The sequence below is a fragment of the Arachis ipaensis genome, chromosome B7 (genome assembly GCF_059453495.1).
Source record: "Arachis ipaensis isolate K30076 ecotype BB chromosome B7, ASM5945349v1, whole genome shotgun sequence".
Lineage (NCBI taxonomy): Eukaryota > Viridiplantae > Streptophyta > Magnoliopsida > Fabales > Fabaceae > Arachis > Arachis ipaensis.
Genome location: NC_142442.1, coordinates 20,113,172 through 20,137,459, shown reverse-complemented (window position 1 = coordinate 20,137,459; position 24,288 = coordinate 20,113,172). Strand labels below are relative to the sequence as shown.

At 36.1% G+C, this 24,288-nt stretch overlaps 3 protein-coding genes across 3 annotated transcripts; 2 read left to right on the top strand and 1 right to left on the bottom strand.

Annotated features, from left to right (window-relative positions):
• Positions 1-9,317: 9,317 nt before the first annotated feature.
• LOC107609502 (pathogenesis-related genes transcriptional activator PTI6) lies at positions 9,318-11,205 on the bottom strand. The gene has a single exon (XM_016311495.3). The coding sequence runs from the start codon at positions 10,596-10,598 to the stop codon at positions 9,735-9,737; it is 864 nt and encodes a 287-aa protein (XP_016166981.1). The 5' UTR covers positions 10,599-11,205; the 3' UTR covers positions 9,318-9,734.
• Positions 11,206-22,012: 10,807 nt separating this feature from the next.
• LOC107606843 (uncharacterized) lies at positions 22,013-22,897 on the top strand. Its single transcript, XM_016308857.1, has one exon. The coding sequence runs from the start codon at positions 22,013-22,015 to the stop codon at positions 22,895-22,897; it is 885 nt and encodes a 294-aa protein (XP_016164343.1).
• Positions 22,898-22,937: 40 nt separating this feature from the next.
• Positions 22,938-23,474, top strand: LOC148550519 (uncharacterized). The gene has a single exon (XM_088494524.1). It carries the CDS (start codon positions 22,938-22,940, stop codon positions 23,472-23,474), a length of 537 nt encoding a protein of 178 aa, XP_088350650.1.
• The last annotated feature ends 814 nt before the right edge of the window (positions 23,475-24,288 follow it).

Here is a 24,288-nt window from a genome sequence, read left to right as displayed (position 1 = left end):
GAGGAGTTTGACACAATAAGGCGACACGAGATGAGGCTAACTCCCACAAAGTGCACATTTGTAGTAGAAGTATGAAATTTTCTGAAATTCATGCTCACTCAAAGAGGTATTGAAGCCAATCCAGACAAATATAGGTTCATCATGGAAATGAAAAGCCCGACCTACTTAAAAGAGGTCCAATAACTAAATGGCAGGCTGTCAGCCTTGTCTAGAGTCTTAGTCGGGTCGGCTTTGAAATCCCTACCCTTGTTTGCAATCTTCAAGAAAGGACATCAGTTTCAGTGGACTCAAGAATATGAACAAGCCTTCCAAGACTTAAAAAATTTCTTGAGCGACCTACCTATACTAACCTGACCTAAAGAAGGAGAAGAGCTCGTGCTGTACTTAGCCGTTGCAAACAAGCTTGTAGCCTCGGCCCTTGTCCGAGAATATAAGGAAGGGTAGCAACCTGTTTATTTCACGAGCAAGGCATTACAAGGGACATAATTGAACTATCAAAAAATAGAAAAATTCGCCTATGCCCTCGTTTTAGCCTCAAGAAGACTATAACCTTATTTCCAAATTCACACTATTAAAGTCTGAACTAACTAGCCTATGAACCATATCCTCTAAAAGACGGATATTGCAAGTCGGATGCAATGGGCTGTGGAATTATCTGAGTTTAACCTCAAGTATGAAGCTCGTACAACAATCAAATTCCAATACCTGGCCAACTTCTTTGCCGAATATATAGGCAAACTACAAGGAAGCTCGGCAGCTTGGCAACTATATATGGATGGGTCATCAAATAAAGCTGGCAGCAGAGCAGGAATCATTCTTGAGAATAAGGAAGAAACTCTGGTAGATCTTTTGTTAAAATTCGAGTTTTCAGCCTCCAACAACCAAGCTGAATATGAAGCCATGCCTGTTGGCTTAAGGCTAGCCAAAGAAGTCGGAGTAACAAAAGTCAGTATTTAGTGACTCCCAAGTAATAACCTCTCAGATAAATGGGGATTGAGTGTTTGATAAAATACTTCTTTTAATTATAGAGTTGATTTTACACTCTTGGCTTGGGAGTGAGGACTCAGGTGACCTTGAGTCATTGATATCCAATATTGATTGGTGATTTAGGATTGTTAGTTGATTTTGTTTCCACTAACGCTAGTCTTTTACTAAACTAATTAGTGAGTTAGCTAGGATTTGTAGATTAAGATTATTTATGCCTATTTGTGATCAATGACTAGGATAGAAAACCTTTATTCTCAACCCTTTCCAAGATCCTTTTTAGCATTTCAATCTCCCTTCATTTTCTTAGTTAATTACCTTTATTGCTTCTTTATTTTCTTACAATTTAATTTCTTGTCAATTGCTATCACAACCCCCTTTTCTATCATAGCCAATGATACACACACCTCACTACAATTTCGTGGGAGAATAACTCAGGACTTAAAACTCCCGATTTTTATTGATTGTTTTGTGACAATCTTTATTTAAACTTTGATTATGGGTCATTTGTCGGTTTAGACTATACTTGCAACGAAATTCTTTTTTTTAAGAGAATTCTAGACCGATGTTTGGCCTTCCATCAGTGAAATGACCATGGACAAATTTTGAGTTAATCGAAGAACTGATCAAGACTCGCGTACAAACTACCCAAATAAAGATATGCAAGTGGGAGATACTCCCTTCGAGCAATCTAGCAGGCCAAAAGAAACACCCCATGACTCATACATTCATGAGGTGGTCGCAAAATACATATTTACTCAACCAACATTCCACAAAAGCATCCTCTATAAAATTTGAAGCAATAGTGGGGGCACGTAGAAATCTATGATTAAGAAAGTCACTAAAAAATAATAAGGCTAATCAGAGTCAGAATATTTTACAATGATTTTTTTTAGAGACTTGCTTTTCTTACACTATCATTTTGCTTTTAGAAGACCCACAATGGGTATTCGAAAACTTATCTTTAGAAAGAGGCTTTGTAACGCATTTATTTTGGACAACTCTTTCGTATATGGACTAGCACCACTCAAGCTATCTTAAAGATGCACTGCTAGATCATGCAAGTGGGTGAAGAGTGGTGAGATCCACACGACTGAATACTGGACGCTGAAGAAGAACAATTCATCCAAAGTAGGTGAAAAATCACATAAAAAGGTTAAAAAAGTGTGAGTTTGAGAATGTGGCCAAAGCAAACACGTGTCATATCCATTCTATTGGACATCAAATCCTAGTAAGATAATAGCACACCTCACACATTTATTTTTTAAAATATAGAACCAAAATAAAAAAAAATGATTCAAAAAGAAAAATTACAACTCCAGAACATGAAGAACGACAAACTTTTAAAAGTATGGATAGCATCAGTAACACCAGCAAGCTCTGATCTCTTCAAAAAGTCACCAAATTATTATTGCAAACACCCAACTATACCACACTTTATTAACTTGGGTGGCAGCTTTGGACTTAAAAGACTTCCATAAAAACTCTTGACGTTTTAGTCAGGAACAAAGATGTGTGTGACCCACATACTGAGAAAGTTTCTCAACAAACTCATCCAAAAGCATGTTTAATAGTCTCATCGAGGCTTAATAGTGAGCCAGAAGAAGGAGGCTCCGAAAAAATCCTGTCAAAAAGCAAAAGATCCACAAACGTAGCCCTATTACCTAATAGCTTAACCCAATATTAGGATAGAGTTAGAAATTCCAATAGTATATTCATGAGGAACATTGCCCAAATCATTGACAGCAAAATCATCATTCGAGCTATCATTTAAACAATCACAGCCTTAGCCGCATAAGTATAATCTATGGGTGTTACTTGTCTATCTTATGATCTTTCTATCATATTGGCCTCTTAAAATGTCTTACATTCATTTGTCAATCTATTGTTTAGGAGTGTACATGGTCCGGGCGAAATTAAGTTTGTTCTAATCCAGACCCGGCCCTAAATATACACTGGGTCTATTTTTAGACCCTAACTCGACTCTAGACCCGATAAAACCTAAATATTTTTCGGTCACAATTATACCGAGTCCAAATCGGGTGAAAACTGGGACTTAAAGCTTTAATAATAATTTATAAAGAAACTTATTTATAAAGAAACTTATTTATGATGCACTTATTTATAAAGAAGAAACTTGTTACCGAAAAGTTGATATTCATATTTGAACTTGAAATTGTCCATAAATTTTAATTTGATGCTTCTTTGATCTATTTTCTAATTCAACAAGTGTGATTATAATTAATATAACATAATATTAAAATTAATTTAAAACATATATACATTTTTTAGTTCCCGTAAGGTGCACATGGGTCGGGTGAAGTCGAGTTCGCCTTGACCCGGACCCAAACCTAAATAATAACCGGGTCTATTTTTGAGACTCTTACTCAACTCTAAATCCAGTGAAATTACACCCAATCAACTCCTAAAATGTTCGAATCCGAACCAGATTTTCGAATTTGGTCGGACCATGTATACCCTTACTATTGCTAGTGTTTTTTATTTATCTAGTAACAGTGCAACTATCTATAAAGAGACAAAAAATAAAAGCAAAATTTTCAGAATGATATTATATTCATCGGATAAAAAATAGAATACATATATTTAAAACCTTTATATTCCAATTAAAATTGTTATTGTTGTTTTCATTGTATTATAGATTAAAATTTAATTTATAAAAGTAAGAAAATAAAACTGAAAGTAATATTTTAGTTTCATGTCAAACATGAGATTAGTGATAAATGTCAGTTAAATTTAGTCAGATTAGTCAAAGTCTTCGTAGTAAAATCCTAGTGCTAGTAATTAAAAAATAAATATATTTCAATTTTAGAGACATAGTGGAAGGCGGCTATGTATTATATATAGTAGCGGTGAGTGTGTCACGTTTTGTTAGCCTTTTATTTAATTTTCCAAACTTCGTATCTGGTTTGGTCACCAACTGTGGGACACGCCAATTCACTCATTTGATTCAAGTCTTATGCAAAATCTTTAACCCACTAATTTCGGGATATTTTTTCTTTAATTGGTTAAAAGAAATACACTGATTAAGCTTTGTAAAGATTTGTGTTAGGCAATAGTTGGCAATAGGCATTGTTATTATTGTAAGCTAGAAACATTGTCAGTCTGAGACGCTTAAAGAAGACCTTGTATAGTTGTATTAAAGTAAAAGGAGCCGAGTATAACACTATTTATGCAGGCAAGAATGGCAGGTCCAAAAAATAAAGGGCAAAGAAAAGAAAAAATACAGTAGATATGTGAACCCATAGATTCAATGTAAAGAGTTCTAAGACACCCAAAAAAAATGTAAAGAGTTCTAACGTTTAAAAGCTTTTCTAACAAGATTATTTTATGTGAAACAAATTAGAGTAAATGATATGATACCTTAAAGATAAATTTAAAGCATCATGTATTGTTGAGTTTGAAGAACTAATAACAAATTAATTGATAATGAATAAATATTATTATTGAAGTTAAAAGTCTAATTATATATGTGATTAAATTTATTTAATTGTGCAAGAAATTAATAAAAAGTAAACTGGTCTACTAACAAGCCTAAGACCCATAAGCTTTTTCTCATGGTTTAAAGAAATGGTTGCTAATTACAAATCATATCAACACTTCTCATCAGAATAAAAAACAAGTTTAAGGTTAAGTGAATGAAGTGATGATACAAGTTCAAGTTCACATCATTTGTTCATAGCCTATGGAATTTGTAGCTAATTAAGATTGGTTGCTTCACTTCTATCTGAACAAAACTCAAATCAATTGAACTAGTTTTTTCTCTTCTTTCTCTTTTCTCTTCTTTTTTACTCACGTGATTACTTCCAAGAATAAGAAAGAAAAAGTAGCTCTGATTAGGGCTCAAATCAAGAAAAAAAAAGTATTTACCAAAATAAAAAAACAAAAGAAAAGAGTAAGAAAATCAGAAGTTAGGATGCCAAAAAATAACTATCAAATCCAAAGTTTTTTAGAAGATTATTTTCATCTTTGTGCTTCCTAAATTGCTTGTTAAAATTACTTTCCTCTCTCAAGCACCGAACTGGAAAGTCGAAGAAAGTGAAGTTATGAAACTCTGCTGTGTATCAAGGGTCAAGAATCAAACTTAAAGATAAAGTTTTGATATACGACTTAGATCCTTGAAGAAGATTGAAAAATGATGAAAGAGAAGAAGTAAGGTTTGTTTGCATGTTTGCTTTAATCAATACTGCTATCTTCTGTGCCGCTGCTACTATTGATTTTGGAAGTAGAAGTCAATGTGTTGAAGCCAAAGTTCAAGTTTTGGAAGCCTTACTCCTCTATTAAAGGGGTAAACGGCTAAAGATTGATTCAAGGAGTGAGAGCACAAAGTTTGAGTTTCCATAGCTTATAAAACTATACCTTTTTCTCCTTCATGGTTTTCTATTGAATATTCTACTTTCTCAATTTTATCTTTCTTTGTTTCTGTAAAAAAAAGGCATTAATATGAGGAATTAAGAAAAAGCCATTGAGAGAAAAAATAAGAGAGTTAGACTTGGAGAAAAGCCAAATGTTTATTTCAGAAAATCTTTGTACATTTTTCTACTTTATAACCATGATCCTAAGGGGATTTCTTTGCTAAGTTGGGTGAGCACTTAGTGGTTGAAAATCTAGGGAATAAACTTAGTCAAATCTAGCTTGGGTAGAAATTGAGTTTGTCCCAAATAGGATTGAGTTGAATCCTAAGAAAATTGGTGTTTGTAATCTTTGAAAGATAGTGAAAATTTCATCACAGTTGTAAAAGAGACTGGATGTAAGTCACATTGCACATGGTGGTTGAGTAAGGATATATGGTTGTGTCACTCTTCCTTTTCTGTTCTGATTCTAATTTTCTTCTCTAAGAGACAAAATAAAGTTGTCTCCTGCTTATTCTATCCAGCAAGACATTATAGCAACTCTGCTCCCATACAACTCTGTTTTGGTTCTTTTATCAACAATAAATAAAATAAAAGTGTCTCATGCGTTTAACAGATATCTAAATTCCATTAAGTTTGAAATAAAATCCAACAAAATAAAAAGAGTCTTAGAATCATCCCCTTCCTTAAGTCATTGATAACCATTATGTTTTAATAATAATAATAATAATAATAATAATAATATCATTGTATAAATTTAATATAGCTTTGTATTAATATATATATATATATAGACAAAAATGTTTAGTTAATTGTTTACATCTTAAATTTAACATTGTAAAAGAGAAGTGTAGTAAGGTGTTTCGTTTATCTTAGAACTTAAAATTTAACTAATAAAATCTTATATTTATTATGAATTAATTAATTCAAAATATATGTATAACACATAGAAGGACCCATAAATTAAATTATATTTATTACCATAAACTTTTATCATATGTGGCATTTGATATATTATTGTGTTATTTTTAAATTCCATTGGATTAAATTTCTATGTATATTTTCACTCCTCACAACTGTTTATTCTAATAAAGCAATTCAAACTTGAATATGATATGCTAGTCTTGTTTAGGTGTGGTTTCAACCTTATTTGACCATTAATCAAAATTTTAAACTTTGTTATACCATAAATACTCAAAAGAGATTTTTACTAAAGGAGAACACCATTTTGAGACTCACTTTATAAAAGAGAATATGAAAGTTTTAGTGTTGTTTATGAAATAGTGCATTAGTTAAGAAAAAAATCAACTTATAAGTATATAACCTATATATTTAACGTTTTAAGATTTTTACTAGAATGTGATATAGATTTCCACATAATTCAATGATTAAAATTTTCTAAATTACATTAAAATCGAAATTCCTAAATTTTGGACTCCTTTGATCACCCATCAAGTCTAGGTATTTAAACTTGGTAACCTTTTTAGCATATGTTGTTTTTTTTTTTTCAAGCGTAAGATACGGTAAGAAATTAATAATGTAGTAGAAAACAAACTTTTAAGGAATCAAACACCACATCCAACTATTCATGATGTTAACCTAAGAGGATTGTCAACAGATTCACCTAGAGACGCATCTTAATAATTTCAACGAATGCAAGTTTGCTACTTCTATGATATATATTAATAGAAAAAAAAAAATATCAAGTTTTGGCTTCAATTTATGTGACATTCACACATGAATCCAATTTCCTTAACCCTTTGAAATTTCTTTGGTGTCTAGTGTCTACTATTGGGAAGCCTCAGCCGCCGGTAACTTTCCTTTTATTGTGTGGGCCCAAGCCCATCTTAGAGTGCATTATGTAGAGGCATGAAGCAGCTTGTGGGCCCATCATGATTATTGAAAAATAGGTTTATTACAGAAAAAATAAAAAACAACCCCTATTATTCTAATTTTTTAAATTTAAAAATTAAAAATAAAAATTGATTAAACTGACTTATATTACAGTTAATTCTTAGACTTTTTTTTTTTTCACAGTATCTTCCAATCGGCAGGTCAAGAACTAATCCGCTGCTGTACTAAGCTCAATTTAAGGGTTTGTTGTTGGCCAATGGGTTGCTACATGCACAAGGCAGAATTCGAACTCCTGACACTTACTTAAGCGGACTAGTGAGCTAACCATTAGACCAATCCAACTTGATTTAGACTTTTATTTATTAATATTAGCCAGGTAGCCACTCATTTGTGGGCTCATGGCCCCATGGGCCCCACTGTTGTAATTAAAAAGCAAGTTGGAACATAATCGTGCTGAGGTGGCCCAATCAAGATGCCAAGATTGAGATATCTTACCAAAGATTAAAAGGCCAATTGTAAATTGTAAACAAATATAATTATTGTTGTAGCATTATTATGTTGTTTTGTGCCTTTCTAACATTTCTTTTTTGAAGAAAGAAAATGATATAACGTGAATATGAGACAATTAGTTAAAGAAAATAAGCATGTGTTAAATTTAGTTGAACATGTACTTGTTATGAGAAGTTCTATCCCCTATAAAAATACGAATTCTTGCTTCACAAAGTTTTTTTATACAAACCCAAACTTTCTTTTTATAATATTGTTTGATATTTAGGTCGAGCATAAAAAAATATTTAGGAGATACATACAAATTTCCAATATTTATGTTCTTTTAACTACACTAATCATATTTTAGTTACAAACGAGATTGGAGTCCAAAACCTAAGAAAATAGAAAAAAACTAAAGTAACTTATTCTAAAGGAAACTATTAAACAGTGTTTGAAAATTTAAATTGTAGATAATAATAATTTAAAAAAGACTAATGACAAATAATTCTTTATTTTAGTAGTTTATCCTACTTTAACCAAAGAATTATACTAATTACACCGTAATCATATTATATATACATAAAAAATTAATTATCAATATAAATTTATTGACATATAAAATCACAAATACATAATACCATAATGACCATTTTAGTAGCTATTTTTTTGTATGCATATCAAATCTTTTATTATATCTTCAAAGGAAAAGCTCCTTACTTTTCTTTTCAAACTTCAGAAAGTACGCTCTATATATACTGAATTACTGAACTTTATTCATATTGTCTTCCCTACTAAAATTTGAACTTTAAGCAATCACTTAAAAAAAAAAACTTCTCTAGATATTCACATAACTTCGGAATAATGGTCCGTCCCATAACCATTATTAACATCAAATAATTTTCTTTTGGTGGTGCGTGGCAAAGCATAGACATACACTAGAAGCTAACGTGATTGGTACTGCAAAAATGTAAGTGTTTTGTTGACAAATGACAAGTGTTTGAAATTTGAATTGAATTTAAACAGACCTCCAACATGGCATGATGTATATTGATCAAAAATTCAAAATGAATCAACAATATGGACTGATTTTTTTTTTCCTTTTCCCAAAGATATATCTAAAGAATTGTGCCAATACAGCTGCTGCTTCTAAGAGAGAGAAATTCAACGTCAAACAAAGAGATATCAATATTTAAATACTTGTCCAATTTTAATTTTTCTTTTTGAGTCAATTTAGTCTTCTTAAACAAAATAATTAAAGCGAATTTGTCGGGGCCGAAAAGATGAAGGAATGAATAATATCGTACCCTCCTCATTAAGTACCAAATGAAATCGCACTTAGAAGAATCTATTCTTAACCATTTTTATAAATACAGTAAGCACTTTAAGATTGCTATGATTTTAGCACAGTCCCAAATATGAGTCAGCTTCTAATAATTTCATTTACGCATGCATTCAAAGAATAATAAATAATTAACTCGTAAAGTAAGGACTAACTAACAACCAATCCCAAATATTAAAAAGAGAAAAAAAAATTCTCACATTGGAGGTTGGAGCTGGAATGAACCAAGAATGAGTAGAGACTGATTGAAGTGATTCAACAGCTACGTGTCAAACTTGCAATAACCAAAATCAAAATTTCGATTTATATATTTCTTCGAAATAATATAGGAAAAATTACAACATAGACCTTGTCACTTTGACACCATCTTCAATTCTTCACTCAGTCACATTCATTTTTTTTCTTAACCAATACTAGTACTAATAATAGAAAAAAAAAAACTAATAATTAATTACAGATTAAATTTTTGACAAATATATTTGTGTTCCTCTCACAAATACACAAATGTCGCCGCATCAAGTGGGTAACAGAAAAAGTGTTTAAAATCGACCACAATTCAAAATCTCTACACTCTTCCACAAAACTTCAAACAACGAGGGCAATTTAGGCAATTCAACTGCGTATCCAGCACAAACTTCAAATTTTACCAAACGGTACTTGATATTTTCCTTTGAAAAGACGAATAAGCCCCTGAGGTTTTAGTACGGCCACGTAATGAACTCGTCGAGGTCAAACTCGCCGAACGCTTCATCCTCTTTTGCATCAAGACGCTGACACGTCAGCATAACGCTGTTAACGTCGACGTCCGTCAAACTTAACGGCGCCTCATCGGCGATGTCGAAGCCAAAAGCGTCCACGTAACGGAAACCGTCAAACGGCGTCGAGTCACCGTCGTAAGGCAAAACAGAAGTTGGAGAAAGCGCGGCAGCATCGGAAAACGCCGCTACACCGTTATCAACCGCCGTAATATCCGCCGAAGAGTTAATCGGGAAGTTCGTAACGGCGTTTGGACCCTTGAGCTTCACCGCCGCACGGTCGTACTCGGTGGCGGCCTCCTCCGCCGTGTCAAAGGTTCCAAGCCAGACCCGTTTTCTTTGGGTCGGGTCACGGATCTCGGCAGCCCACCGTCCCCACGGCCGCTGCCTCACACCGCGGAACCTGTTGCGATGGCGCTCCGGCGGTTGAAGTTGCGGTTTTTTGGGTCTCTTGCATGATTTGGTTCTCCGTTGCAATGAATCAGAAGAGACGGAACCAAAGATAGAAGATGAAGTTGAAGAAGAAGAAGAAGAAGGAGAAGGGGAAGTAGTAGTAGAGGAATATGGTGAGGGAAGGTGCATGGTTATTTGCGTGATCTCTCTTTTGAGTTTGTGTGTGTTGTTTCGTTGTGCTTCGTCGCTTGAAGAATCGGAATCGGTAGCGTCGTGGTCAGTGAGGATGATCCGAACCAACCTCTGTTTCGTTTTGCGCCTAGTCTTACTTGGTGGGTCACCCTCAAAATTAGAGCTTGAAGGCGAGAGCTTCAAGTTCAACTTCTCCAGCTTCAGTGTTGACTGTACGGACATGTTGGAAACAGAGAAATGTTTTGTTTTGTTTTGTTTGTGTCGTGAGGTGTCAAGGTTGTTTGATGGATTGAAGGGTTCGTGAAGTTTTAGAGTGCATGAAGGAGTAGGAGAGGGTACTAGAAGGGTTTAAAGAGAAAAAGTGGGATCCAAGTTGGGGGAGAAGAAGATCCGTTTTTGGTAGAGTAACAAAGACGTTTGGTGATGATATAGAAAGGAAGGGAAAGGGCAAAGATACGGTGTTGGATTAGAAAAGATCACAACTTTTTCTTTTTAGTGTGTATGTAGAGAATATGAGCAGCCTTGGATGCTATTTTTTTAACAAGGGTATCACTCCACCTTTACTTGAACATGGCGGTTATAACCTTCACGGGGTTGGCGTGACTGAGATAAGCAAGAACTAGAACATGGAGAAATGGAGTGAAAAGAAGAAGAAAACTCTATGGAAGAAGGAAGAATAAGGGTATTTATAGTGCACGGGGTATGTCCCCATTGGAGGATTCCACGAAAATATTTTGGCCGTGAGAATGGGGGTATTTGGAGGGTAAAAATGGAAATGGAAAATGGAGTGTGTGAGAGTGTGAGTGAGTGGAGGGGTGTGTGTTATGTGTGCATAATGTGTCGTTGTCGGGAGTAGAAAATAGGGGAGATATTGAAGGTGTAGGTAGGTTCCAGCTGCCACCTATTGACGTGTCCAAACTCCTAACTCCAAAAACTTTCCTTTTCTCTCAACAATAATCCCACTCCTCCATCCATTCCATGCCATTTCTATATTTTGCTCTATGCTCACTAAGCTGTATGGCCATCAAAAATGATTTATTGAGATGGGTTCAACGGACCAATTGGTTCATTACTTAATAATAGATTTTTAGTATTAAGAATATCAATTACACAAAAAATGGTGATACATATTACAAGAAATTATATTTTTGAAAATATTATATTCGAGTATTATAAAAGAAAACTTGTTTGTTTACCGCCGATACAAATAGTTGGAAGTTTTTAAAATATTTTTTAATATTAAGTTAGATCTTTATTTTATTATTTATGTTATAAATACACTAAAAATTATTTAATAAATCAATTAACTATTTAAAATATATATTAAAAAAATTAAATAATATATATTTTTATATAAATAGATAAAAACTATGACATAGTATTTTTATTGTTTAATTGAAAATAAAGAACTTCTTCGACTTAAAACTACATAATTGAAGTATATAACAGTAATTTTATATTTTTCTCGACATAAGAATAAAAAAAAGTCATCTTTTATATAGAATAAAATTTAATATTTTAAGCAAAAATTATTTATTATATATATATTTTTTACATTAAAAAATTTAAAAATGAGTGTCCTGCTAGGGTTTCGATGTTTTGTTAAGATTTGAGTATTCTGTTAAAATTTTAATGTTCTGTTTTAGGACTCCAACGACTACTAAGTTTTTTTTCTTCAGATTTTACTATTGCCTTGCCCCCAACAGCTAACGCTATCTTCTTAATTGCATTGTATTATAAATATGCAAGCTAGAAGTGATAGCTGGTAGCAATGAAATGAAGATAGTGGAGAAGAAACCGATTTGTTTGGAGAAAGAGGATGTCTTTAAGGGAGTCAATGTCTGTTCTAAAAACCTCGTTAGGAGGTTTTTCATTGACAAAACATTTTTAATAAGCACATTAGACAGTTCCTTTAGAGCCATATGGGAGGATCCGGCTGGTTTTAGGGTAGCTGACATGAGAAACCGTCAATACCAATTCTTCTTTGATCACGAAGGAGAGGCAACGAGAATAGCAAAGAGATCCCCATGGCTATTTAAAGACTATGTTGTGCACTTGAAAAAGTGGATTGATTGGGAGAGGGATGAAGAGAGTTGAATCAGCCTGGTACCAATGTGGGTGCAATTTTGGGGTTTGCCTGAAAAATACAAAACATTGGAAGTTGGCAAACGTCTAGGTGGGGAGCTTGGAAAGATCCTAGACATTGGTTTCTTTGATGTCGGGGGAAGGAGTCAAGAATCATCAAAGTCAGGATAGAAATTAATGGCGATAGGAAATTCAATGACAGCCTCCAGGTCATGGGTCCAAATAAAAAAAATTAGAAATCGGGTTGAGGTATGAGCGCCTTGGAAAATTCTGCACCTATTGTGCGCATATAGGGCATGAAGCAAAGACTTCCAACAAGCTAGTTGGAGGCTTAGCTGATGAATGTTTGCAATAGGATTAGATTAGAGAGTGGTTGAGGGTAGACCGGATTAGAAGGAGGGTGGACACAAGTGGGACTCATGACGCCAACGGTGATAGGTCTGCTGATTCAAAATCAAGAGCAGCGAATAACAGAAGAAAATCGACCCCAGCGTGGCTGATTAATGGTTTTTCAAGTCTGAACATGAAAGATATTAGCAATAAAAGAAATAATGAAGGTGAAGACAAAAAAACAACGGGTAGAAGATACCAACGAAATTATACTGGATGAGGCATGGAGATCTATGGAATATAACGGTAACCGTGTAGTGTTAGGGGACCTGAACGCTCAGATGAGTTCTGAACAACCAGTGAATGCAGGTATAGATCCGATGAAGACCTTTGTGAAAGGATCATGGTTGAAGAGTGTGGCTAGATAGGAAAAGGAGAACTATATCCCAATCAGTGGAACCAAGAGAAGGCCTGAAGTAAAGGAGATCGAAGAGAGACAGAAGAAAATTTGCCTAACTGAGATGCAAAACCCGGTAGTTGAGGTGGAGGGTGCTAGCCGTCAATTGGCACCCATAAACCCATGAATATCCTTACATGGAATTATCAGAGCTCAGAGAGACCCCTGACAATCCATAATCTCAAAGGAATCAACAAATCCTACTCCTCCAAAATTGATTTTCTTTGTGAAACCAAAAATCAATCTCAAATGGTGGAACGCAAGTTACGGTCGTATGGTTTTTTTGAATTTTTTCTAGTGGATTCAGTTGGAAGGACTGGTGGGCTAGCATTATACTGGAAAGAAGGCACTAAAGTTACGATTATTCAACATTCTGATTTCTTTATATTGGCATCAATGAAGAATGTATTTCTGAATGAGACCTGGAACTTGATGGGGGTCTATATGAGTAGCAATGATCAGGTGAGGCAGCGATAATTTGAGGATGCTATGGCCATTATACAACAATTGGGAGGTAAATTCATTATTTTTGGAGATTTTAATGCCATCACAAACCAATCTGAAAAGTTTGGTGATGGACTCATATCTCTCTAATCAATTTCAGCCTTCAATTGTTTTATTGATGATAATGGCCTAACAGATTTGGGTATGCAAGGGAGACAATTTACATGGAGTAATAAGCAAAGAGCCCAGGAGCTCGTAATGGAGAGGCTGGACAGATTCATAGGCAGTGATCAGTGGCTATCTAGTTGCTCGCATGCAACTGTCTTAAGGCTTTCGGAAACCGGATTCGACCATGCACCACTTGTTCTTGACACTAACCCGTGTAGGGAACATTCAAAAAGAAGATTTAAGTTTCAAGAAAGGTGGAAGAAATTGAAGGCCAACTGGAGGCGCTAAGATCCGCGGGTATCTTAGGTGGGGATGAGATTTCTAAATTAGAGAATCGACCAGAAGTGGCTTATCTACAAGAAGAATGCTACTGGAAGGTGTAACACCCTACCACACAGAGTCTTATACTTAAGTCATAAAACAGAGGTGGCGAGGTATTACGACCTCTAAAAGTAAAATCATATATATAGTATAGGTAGAAAAGGGTTTTAACTATGAGCCTTTTTAAGAGGAGTTAAAACAAAAGCGTTAAACAGAAAAACGCATCACTCACGTAAGCGATAAACATAAACCAGATAGGATAAGAGTAAAGCATATATATATATATATATATATATATATATATATAAGAGAAGACTTCCAAGAATACAGATAACAAAACTTCTGACTCGGGTCATTAAGTTAAAACCAGCCAGAGCATATATACATATATACATGAGAAACCCAAAATACTATTTACAGAACCTGTTTCTCCAAGTCAACCTCTAAGAGGGATAAAACAAAATATACATATATAGTGGAGATATACGAGTATCTATATATACATCAAAACCAAAATAGAGTCCCAAAACACAAAAGTTCTTCGCTTTCAGAAGCTCCCAGTATGCCTCAACGAGGTGCCTCATGTCCTGCATTTGAAAACCACAAAATATGTATGGGGTGAGAACCGGAGGTTCTCAACATGGTAACGGTGCCCACATAACTAATATGTAAAGACCCAGAAAAGTCAAAGGCGATCCTAGAACTTCCGACAATAGATTCAAACTTAAAACTAAAATTGAAAACCATAAATAGGGTAAGGTATTTAAAGATTATTGATTCTATCTCAATTCTAACTTAACCCCTAAAATCTTCGCCTTTCCTCCAATCCTCTGAAACACCGGTGGAACTCCCTTCGTCACTCCTCCTCCTCCAGATAAGGGACATCTCAATTACACAGACAAACAATGCATACAAAGAAAACACATGTAGTTTACAGATACAGCAAACAGAACATATAGTAGTTAAGCATGAATATCAATTACGCAAACCCAATAATGCAAACCAAAGCAAACAGACGTATGCATATGATGTATGTCTGCCCTATGACTGATGAGTCTCATCTGTCAGTTATCAAATCAACCCGACATGTCCGGCTGCTAAACCCTGGACAGTCCCCCATGCGCACATCCCCAAAAGTCTATGCATAGCTTTTTCTCAATCATAAATGAATTCAACTCGTTGGGGGAATTTTCGGGGTGTTAAAGTGTCCGGCCACATCTTGCGACATAGGGTCAACAGTGTATCAGGTCTCAACTTGGAGCAAGTGGTGGCAAGCCACTGCATCCACCCAGGAAAACCTGTATCTCAGATAGTTTGAAGTGCATAAGCCACATATTCGTCAATATCAATTATCATATCAATACACATCATGAAATCAATCATCAATCACAGCATATATTCATCACAGCACTTCCTTACTCATCATTATCCACTTTACCTCTTTCTTCACTAACAAGTTATCTTTTTTAGCAGTCCTAACCGTACTCCACTACCCAAAATTCACCTACCAGGCTTTAAACAAGAGTTACAAAGGTTTTGAAAGCTAGAGGAATGGTTTAAAAAGCAAAAATTCATATTTCAAAAAAAAAAGGGGTTCGCATACGTGGCACCCTGCTCGCGTACTCAGGAAGCAATTATGGACACTTTCGCGTATGCGTCATTAGTCCGCATACGTGAGCCCCTCAAACCGAGAGTGTTTCCCGCGTCACGTGCCATATGGCCGCGTACACAACCGTGAAAAATCCCACTTCCACGTACGTGCCAAACTGCCGTGTACGCGGAGCCTTTGGACAGTGCCCAATGGCTGCGTCGTGTGTCCCCTCGCGTACGCGTGCATAGCAGAAGATGAAAAAGCTGCTATGTCCAGAATTCCTGTTTTGCACACCAAACTTTGAACGTGCATAACTTTTTCGTTTTAAAATATTTTTCATCTGTTCTTTGAACGGTGTAAACCTCTCGGACCAAATTTTCATTCTAGATAAGTTTGATAAAAATCGAAGGTATAAAGGCCGAATTATTCCCCACCAAAGTTGGTCAAAAATTAAGTTTTTCTCAAAAATTACCAAACCTCAACTTTCAAAATATTTCAATCTCAAACCCTTTAAAACTTACCAAATCCGCATAAACCAGATTCAATCATTCTTCAACACTCCTCATTTACTCCACAATACACTAATTCATAATTGTAATCACTTTACTCAATAATTCATACTAAGACAACATCATACAAAATCATCAACTTATATACCTATACATCATCAAGCACCACAAAAATGCATTATTTCTCCCCCATCAACTTTCTCATGCCAAAAATCATCAACCCAACCATTCCAGACCAATTTGACATAATATGCACCAATACATGATTCAACCTATCCTAAGTCATCTAGCCTAAATTTTCACAACACATTATATTTTAATTACGAGAAACCGAAACCATACCTTGGCCGGTTCCTCCTAATGCCCGGAACACCTCATAATTTAGCATTTTCCAAGCTTTCAAGACTCCAAAATCTCACTAAACATACCTTCTAGCCACCAAAGTTCAATCCAAGCTCCACTTTCTCAATCTTGACTACCACCAAATAACCAATTTCAATATAACATCAAAATTATCACTATAATCAATATGGAGTTCACTAATTCAACATTACACAAAACGGTTTGAGGGTGCTTACCGGACTCACAGCTCAAGTGAGCTAGACCCGACAATACCCGCAAGTTAATTCGACCTAAATATTGAAATTACACAAATTTTAACATAATTGTTCATTGAATTTCAAATTTTAGGGGATGAGAAGCTGAGAAAGAGAATGAGGCTTACCTATGAAATTGTTCCGATGGGTTCGTAGAACTTGATGCGGTGGTCGTGTGGCCACAAACGGTGTGGCGATTGGAGCTTCGGTTGGGCCATGGGGGAGCTTCGGAGCTTCGGTGCATTCATATTAATCCTTCCTCCTCCCCTTTTCTTTGTGCAACGTGAATAGCTTATGAGGGAGGAAGAAGATGCTGAGTTCATTTTGTTTAATGAGGCTTGGGTTGGGCCATGGGCCTGGTTCGGGCTCCGTTCGTTCGATTCGGCCCAATTTTGGGCCAAATTCTTTAAAATTAGTGTCAAAATTTATATTTTAATTAATTCTACCTCATTAAACTATAAAATTCTATTTTTTTAATTTCTTTAATTAATAATTAATTTGTTAACTAATTATTCGTTAATTATGCGGAGTTTACAGAAGGAGAAATATATAATTAAATGGCTAGAAGAAGGTGACAAAAACACTCGCTTCTTCTATCAAAAATTCAAAACAAAAAATCAAAGGAATAAGATTTGGAGGCTAGTTGAAAGGAGTAGAGGAATGGCAACAACTAATTCGGCCATAGCAGCAGTGGCTGAAGATTATTATAGAAAGATTTTCTTCTCTTCCATCCAAGCAGACCCGAAACCCTTCTTGGCTGACTTTGAGCCAAAGGTTACAGCTTCTATGAACCGGAGGCTTTATAGACTAGTCTCTATGGAAGAGGTCAAGAGAGCAACTTTTAGCATCTACCCCCAAAGCGCTCCAAGGAAAGATGGAATGACAGCAAAGTTTTTTCAATTTTTCTGGGGAGTAGTAGGAGGGGATGTGTTCAGAGCAGTTAACATCTTCTTTGATGGAGGCCACATACTAAAAGGTTTCAACTACACAAATATTTGTCTCATTCCCAAAATACCTGATGCGAATAACATAACCCAGGTTAGACCAATTAGCTCGTCTACAGTTTTTTATTAAATCATATCTAAAATCCTAGTGCACCAGCTGCAAAGTTGTATGAATATCTTAACTAGCCCTAATCAGAGCGTCTTTCTTAAGGGAAGGCTTATTTATGATAACATTTTGATTGGGCATGAATGTATGCACTATCTGAAAAACAAAAAGACAGGTCTCCAAACTGAAATGGCAATCAACTTAGACATGAGCAAGGTTTATGACCAAGTAGAGTGGAAGTTTTTGTGGTTCATTTTGGAGAAGCTTGGTTTTGGGACTAGATAGATTAACTCGATACGAGAATTGATCACAACTATTTTTTATTCTGTTGTTGTGGAAGGTCAACCATATGATTTTTTTAAACGAACTAGAGGTATCTAACAAGGAAACCCTCTATCCCCATATCTTTTCCTTTTCTTTGCAGAAGGTCTTTCCTTCTTGCTACACAAGATGAAACAAAACAGGGATATTCAATGATTATAGATTAGCAGACGATGCCCTACTATCAATCACCTCCTTTTTGCTGACGACTCCGTTCTTTTCTACAAAGCGTCTGGTGAGTCATGCGACGGAATTCTCGACCTATTGTCTGAATATGAATGCTTTAGTGGTCAAAAGGTCAATATAGAAAAATCAGTAATCTTCTTTAGCAACAATACTTCCAACACGATTAGGATTTCACTGGCAGCTCGGCTGAATATATCACATATTGGCGTGCATGATAAGTACTTAGGCCTCCCTTATATCATCAATAAATCCAAAAAAGCTACTTTCAACTCAATCAAGGAAAGGGTACAAAAGAATCTTATGGGTTGAAAACATAATGTTCTATCTAACGCGGGAAAACATGTTCTCATCAAAGCAGTTGGCAAAGCTATTCCTATTTATACACTGTCCTGTTTTAGACTTCCAAATACTATCTTGTCTGAAATTCATAGCATGTTCACTCAGTTTTAGTGGGGGAAGCAGGGGACAAAGAGACGTATGGTCTGAGTTAGTTGGGATAAGATGACGCGGAGCAAAAAAGAAGAGCGCTTGGTTTGAAGGACCTACGTGATCAGAACCTAGCGCTATTGGAAAACAATTTTGGAGACTAGCTACGCAATCTAATTTTCTACTGAGCAGAATGTTAAAGGGAAAATATTTCAGGTATAGAAATGCACTAACAGCAGAAGTTGGAAGCTTACCTTCTTGGGGATGGTGTAGTACTCTGGAAGGCTGTTGAGTTGTAGAGAAAGGCTTGAACTGGAAAGTACGTGGTGGTTGCGATATCAAAGTTTTTAGGGATCCCTGGCTGCCACCACCTTTCTCTTTTTGCATTAATTGGACTCAATCTATCCAGTCTCAGAATCACTCGGTCTTTTGGGTGAAAGGACTCATGCTTAACCCACGAACATGGCACCAGAACTTGATTCATAGTCTTTTTCCTCCTAAAATTGCAAACAAAATATTGGCTGTTAATCCTGCAGGTAAAAAAGATGAATTACAATGGTGCCTCAACAAGACAAACAAATATGATGTAGCATTGGGATATAACATATCTTACCATTTTTACTATGTTTCAGTTGATTATTGTCCGGACATAATGAGAAATCCCCAACTCTGGTCCTAACTTTGAGAACTTAAAATCTACCTTTTTTCCTAGAAGGCGTTCTACGAAGCCCTACCGGTGATGATCAATCTCAATGTAAGGTTTTCTTCCACAAACCCAGAATGTTCTCGCTGCTATAATGGTTGTGAATCAATCAACCATTTTATGATATCTTGTTCGGAGACAAGAAGAGTCTGAAAAAAAAAAGCTCTCTGCTCAGCTACCTCCCTTCTCAATTATGCACTCAATTTCATTAATAGTGACTGAGGTTGAAGGAGAATGTGGTGCAACAAAGGACAGAAAAAACAAACTCAGGTTCACAGCTCTTATTGTTGACAAAATTGGTTGGCTAGGAACCTTTAGGTGTTTGAACAGAAGAATGTGCCATTGAAAGAGACATTGGAGGCAGCTTTGAAGCTTTTCCACTCCTTCAGACAAAATGGAACAAGCATACTACCCTAACTTTTCGGCACTTTCCCTTTTCTTATTAGCAAGCTTATGTTTAATAAACTATCACTTATGTGATTTTCTTGGAATACCTCCATCTGCTCCTTTTGCTTTTGTCCTGAATTTGAATTATTTATATTCTCTTCACTGTTGTCTTTGGTAAAAAAGAAAATAATAATATGCTATTCATGACAATTAAATTTTAAAATTTCAGACAAACATGAAAAATAAAGACAATTTACTTAAATAAAATAATTAAAATTTATATTTATGCAAATACAACAATCTCAATCTTATTACACGTCTATCCTATTTCATTTTTATGTATACCGCAGTTGTTAACTATAATTTATTATTTGGCCATAAACGGTGAGACCCCTACCACAGCTTATGAAGAGCAGCATTTGTACATATCGATTTATGAAGCCCAACATTTATACATAAAACGTGATACGCAGAGACGGATTCCATTCTCTAATATTTGAGTTTTTGATTTGAGAGGATTTGAGAGAGAATCACTTGGCATCGATATTCTGACAAGTTGGAGTCATGGAAGAACAAAATCGTTTGTACCGATTGAACGACATTGCTCACATGGCTGGAAACATCAATGAAGAGGTTAGTTGTTTATAGGTTGTTCTCTTTATATGTTAGTTGTTTGCTGTTTCGTTGATATGTTATGTCACTTTGATGTGTGGTTTTGGTATTTTTATAAAGAATTTGAAGATGTTAGTGATTTATCTCTTAAAATTTGATTAATACCAAATTAATTTTTTAGTTAATTGATGTGTTAGACTTTTATCTGTAAAGTATGTAGTTTATAAATAGTTTAGGTGTTAGTGATTATCTGATAAAATTTGATTAGTACCAGTTTAATTTTTTTGTTAATTAATGTGTTAGTCTTTTGTTTTTGAATTATTTATTTTTATAAATAATTTATGTATTAGTAATTTATCCGTTAAAATTAATTAGTATTGAATTAATTTTTTAGTTAATTGATATGTTAGACTTTTATCTGTGAAGTATTTAATTTATAAATAATTTAAATGTTAGTGATCTATCTATTAAAATTTGATTAGAACGAATTTAGTTTTTTTTTTCCGTAATTCATGTGTTACTCTTTTAATTGTGAGTTATTAATTTATAAATAATTCAGATGTTAGTCTTTTTTTTCTAATAGATACCAATTTAATTTTTTGTGCATGCATGTATTCGTCTTTTATCTGTTAATTATTTATTTTAAAAATAATTAAAGTATTAATCTTTGATCTGACAATGTTTTCGATAACTAAACAAATATACTTAAGAGTTTTTTGTTCTCTTTTATTTTAATGAATTTTCTAAAGCAATACACTAATACTAAAAAACTATCCTCCTCACTAGACAATGTGAAAATGATTCTCTTTTTGACAATTATCTTCAATTTGTATATATAGAGTTTACAACTTTCACAGATGGTAATAGAAGTCTCGTAGTTTATGTACAAATACTGCTCTTCATAAACTATGGTAGGAATTTTGCTATTTATATCTAGATGCTACTCTTTATAAATCGCAATAGAAATTTTGTGGTTTATAGTCAAATGATAAACCGTTATTAGCCAACTCAATTTACATAAAAATAAAATAAGACAGGCATATAATAAGTTATAGGGCAATTTACGCATCTAAATTGTTTGACCCCCAATATTACGCAAATACATTGTTTTCAAATTCAATACGCAAATGCATTGTTTCACTATTTTATGTAAACCGCTACTGGCATTAGCGGTTTACGTGTGTGAGTGTGTGAGTGTAAACCGCTGCTGCCAGCAGCGGTTTACGTGCGTGTGTGTGTGAGTGTAAACCGCTACTGGCAGCAGCGGTTTACGTGCATGTGTGTGTGTAAACCGCTACTGGCAGTAGCAGTTTACGTGTGTGTGTGTGTGTGTGTGTGTGTGTGTGTAAACCGCTACTGCCAGTAGCGGTTTACGTGTGATGGGCTGAATGGGGCTGCCTATATAAACCATAGAGGGGCCAAATGTGGAGAGGTAGAGTGTTATTCACAAATGGAGGGGGAGGATAGTTTGGCTCTGGTTCACTGCTCTGGAAAAATTCAAAAGAGCAAAAGGCACGGTGTAAAATTCACAGATAGAGAACCACTTAGTGTTTTTATCCGATCGTCGAATACGTTGGCCAAGATTAAGCAAAGCATATTACGAAAGCTCGGTACATGTGGGACGAAGTGGGTAAAAAAATTATTTTACAAGATTCCCATTGACGTTGTCTCAACTGGTGTGCGATATGAGACCTTCGTGATCGGGTCGGATGAAGACTTGCAGGTCTTGTTTCACTGCAGGCGCAGTTTTCCGGAGGTGAGGATAACTGAGCTGTTTGCGAAGTTGGAAGATAGTGTGGATAGCTCGGGAGCATCGGCACCTAATCCTCAGTCGACCCCAGCTGGTGGTGCACCAACATCGATGCCTGTGGTAGCAGTGGCCGTTCCGAATGCGGAGCCCGAACGTGCTGGGGCTGTTCATGCATATATTGGTCATGTTATTCCTGATTTTGAATGCGATGCCGGACCGGATCGAGTTGAGAATGCACTGTTTGACGATGATTTAGATGTGGAGCCTGTCGATATTGGTGGGGATAGTGATGATGATATTCCAAGAGGTGGACGTTCAGCCCATGGAGGTTCCGGTTCTGCAACACAAGAGTACCCTCCCCACCTCTCTTCTTTGAACTTGGAAGTCGTCGGCCAACAGCAGAATGTAGATGCAACATTCGATGGGCAGGGCATGCATGATGGGACACCTATGACTGAATTTCAGATTGGCCAATCTTTCCAGAGTAAAGAGGAAGCCGTGTTGAGTGTAAAAGATTACAGTATTCGGCGTAGATTTGAGTACAAGGTTATGGAGTCCGACAATCTGAAATACCAAGGAAGATGAAGAGTTTGGTAACGGGTGCACGTGGTTGATTCGGATAGTCATGCGGAAAAAGAAGAGCACATGGGAAGTTAGGAGGTACAACGGTCCGCACACGTGTATGGCCACATCGATATCAAGCGACCACAAGCAGCTTGATTATCATGTGATTTGTGCGAGAATCTATCCGTTGGTTCGAGCTGATGCGTCGGTGTCGATCAAGGTGTTGCAAGAGGCAACGGAGGCGACTTATGGATTCCGGCCTAGTTATCGGAAGGTGTGGTTGGCGAAACAGAAGGCAGTAGCGCAAATATATGGTGATTGGGAGGAGTCATATGCTGATCTGCCTCGGTGGATCCTTGGGGTCTCATGCACGATGGAAGGTTCTGTTGCTCTACTCAAGACGTCCCCGGTTAGGGTGGGTGCCCAAGTTGATGAAGATAGAGTCTACTTTCATCGGATGTTTTGGACATTCCCTCCGTGTATTGAGGCATTCCGCCACTGTAAGCCGCTCGTTAGCATCGATGGAACACACCTCTATGGCACAACTATACCTAATGCCACTGTGGAACAACCCTATCAACTTGATGTCACTCGATGACCACAAAGTATATCAAACTGGTCACCGCTCGCCATAGGCGACTATGCTCCTCTGTAAGTATCTCTGGATGGACAATGGCAAGTACATCAAGTGCGGAGTAGGGCTCCCATACAATCTGAAATTTCAAAACTCATCATACATTACAAGAACAAGTATATATCTAGTCACATTTAGATAGCGAAGCAAAAACAAAAACTCTAACTGCTATAAAACTTACATCACGAGCGGTCAATCGATCCAATGCAAGCCGATACCTTATGACTCTCTACTCCTTTCCATCGTTAGGAGGTAAGTAGGCAGACCACCTAAATTTAAGTCATATGAGACACAAACTACCATAAAAACGCCAAAGAAATTTGTTAACAGTAAAAAAACATAACACATACCTGGATGCCAGCGGGAAAGAGAAAGCCTCAAACCCTTCCGGCCTCAAAGACGGAAACCGCCAGAATATCCAACTCTGTAGCAACTGGAGCGGGCCCGCAAGATTAGTCACATTTCTATTCGCTACCCGACACATGCATCGGTACAGCCATGCCAGAGCGGCCGACCCCCAGCTATACCTCCCCATGTCATCAAGGTTTGCCACAAATGGCAACCACCGTATATATATGTACCCGGTTTGCACTCTTGTCCCCAAATAACTGAGTCGATAACAGCATCATGATGTAGGCCCGTGCGTAGATGCGGACAGTCTCCTCACTCGCATCTGCTGGTAGCACCCTAAACCTATCGCGAAACCATGTAAAGTGTACTGTCATCTACTTGACCTTATTCGGTGGAGGGCGCTCACCAAATAGGTCCTCAAACCACT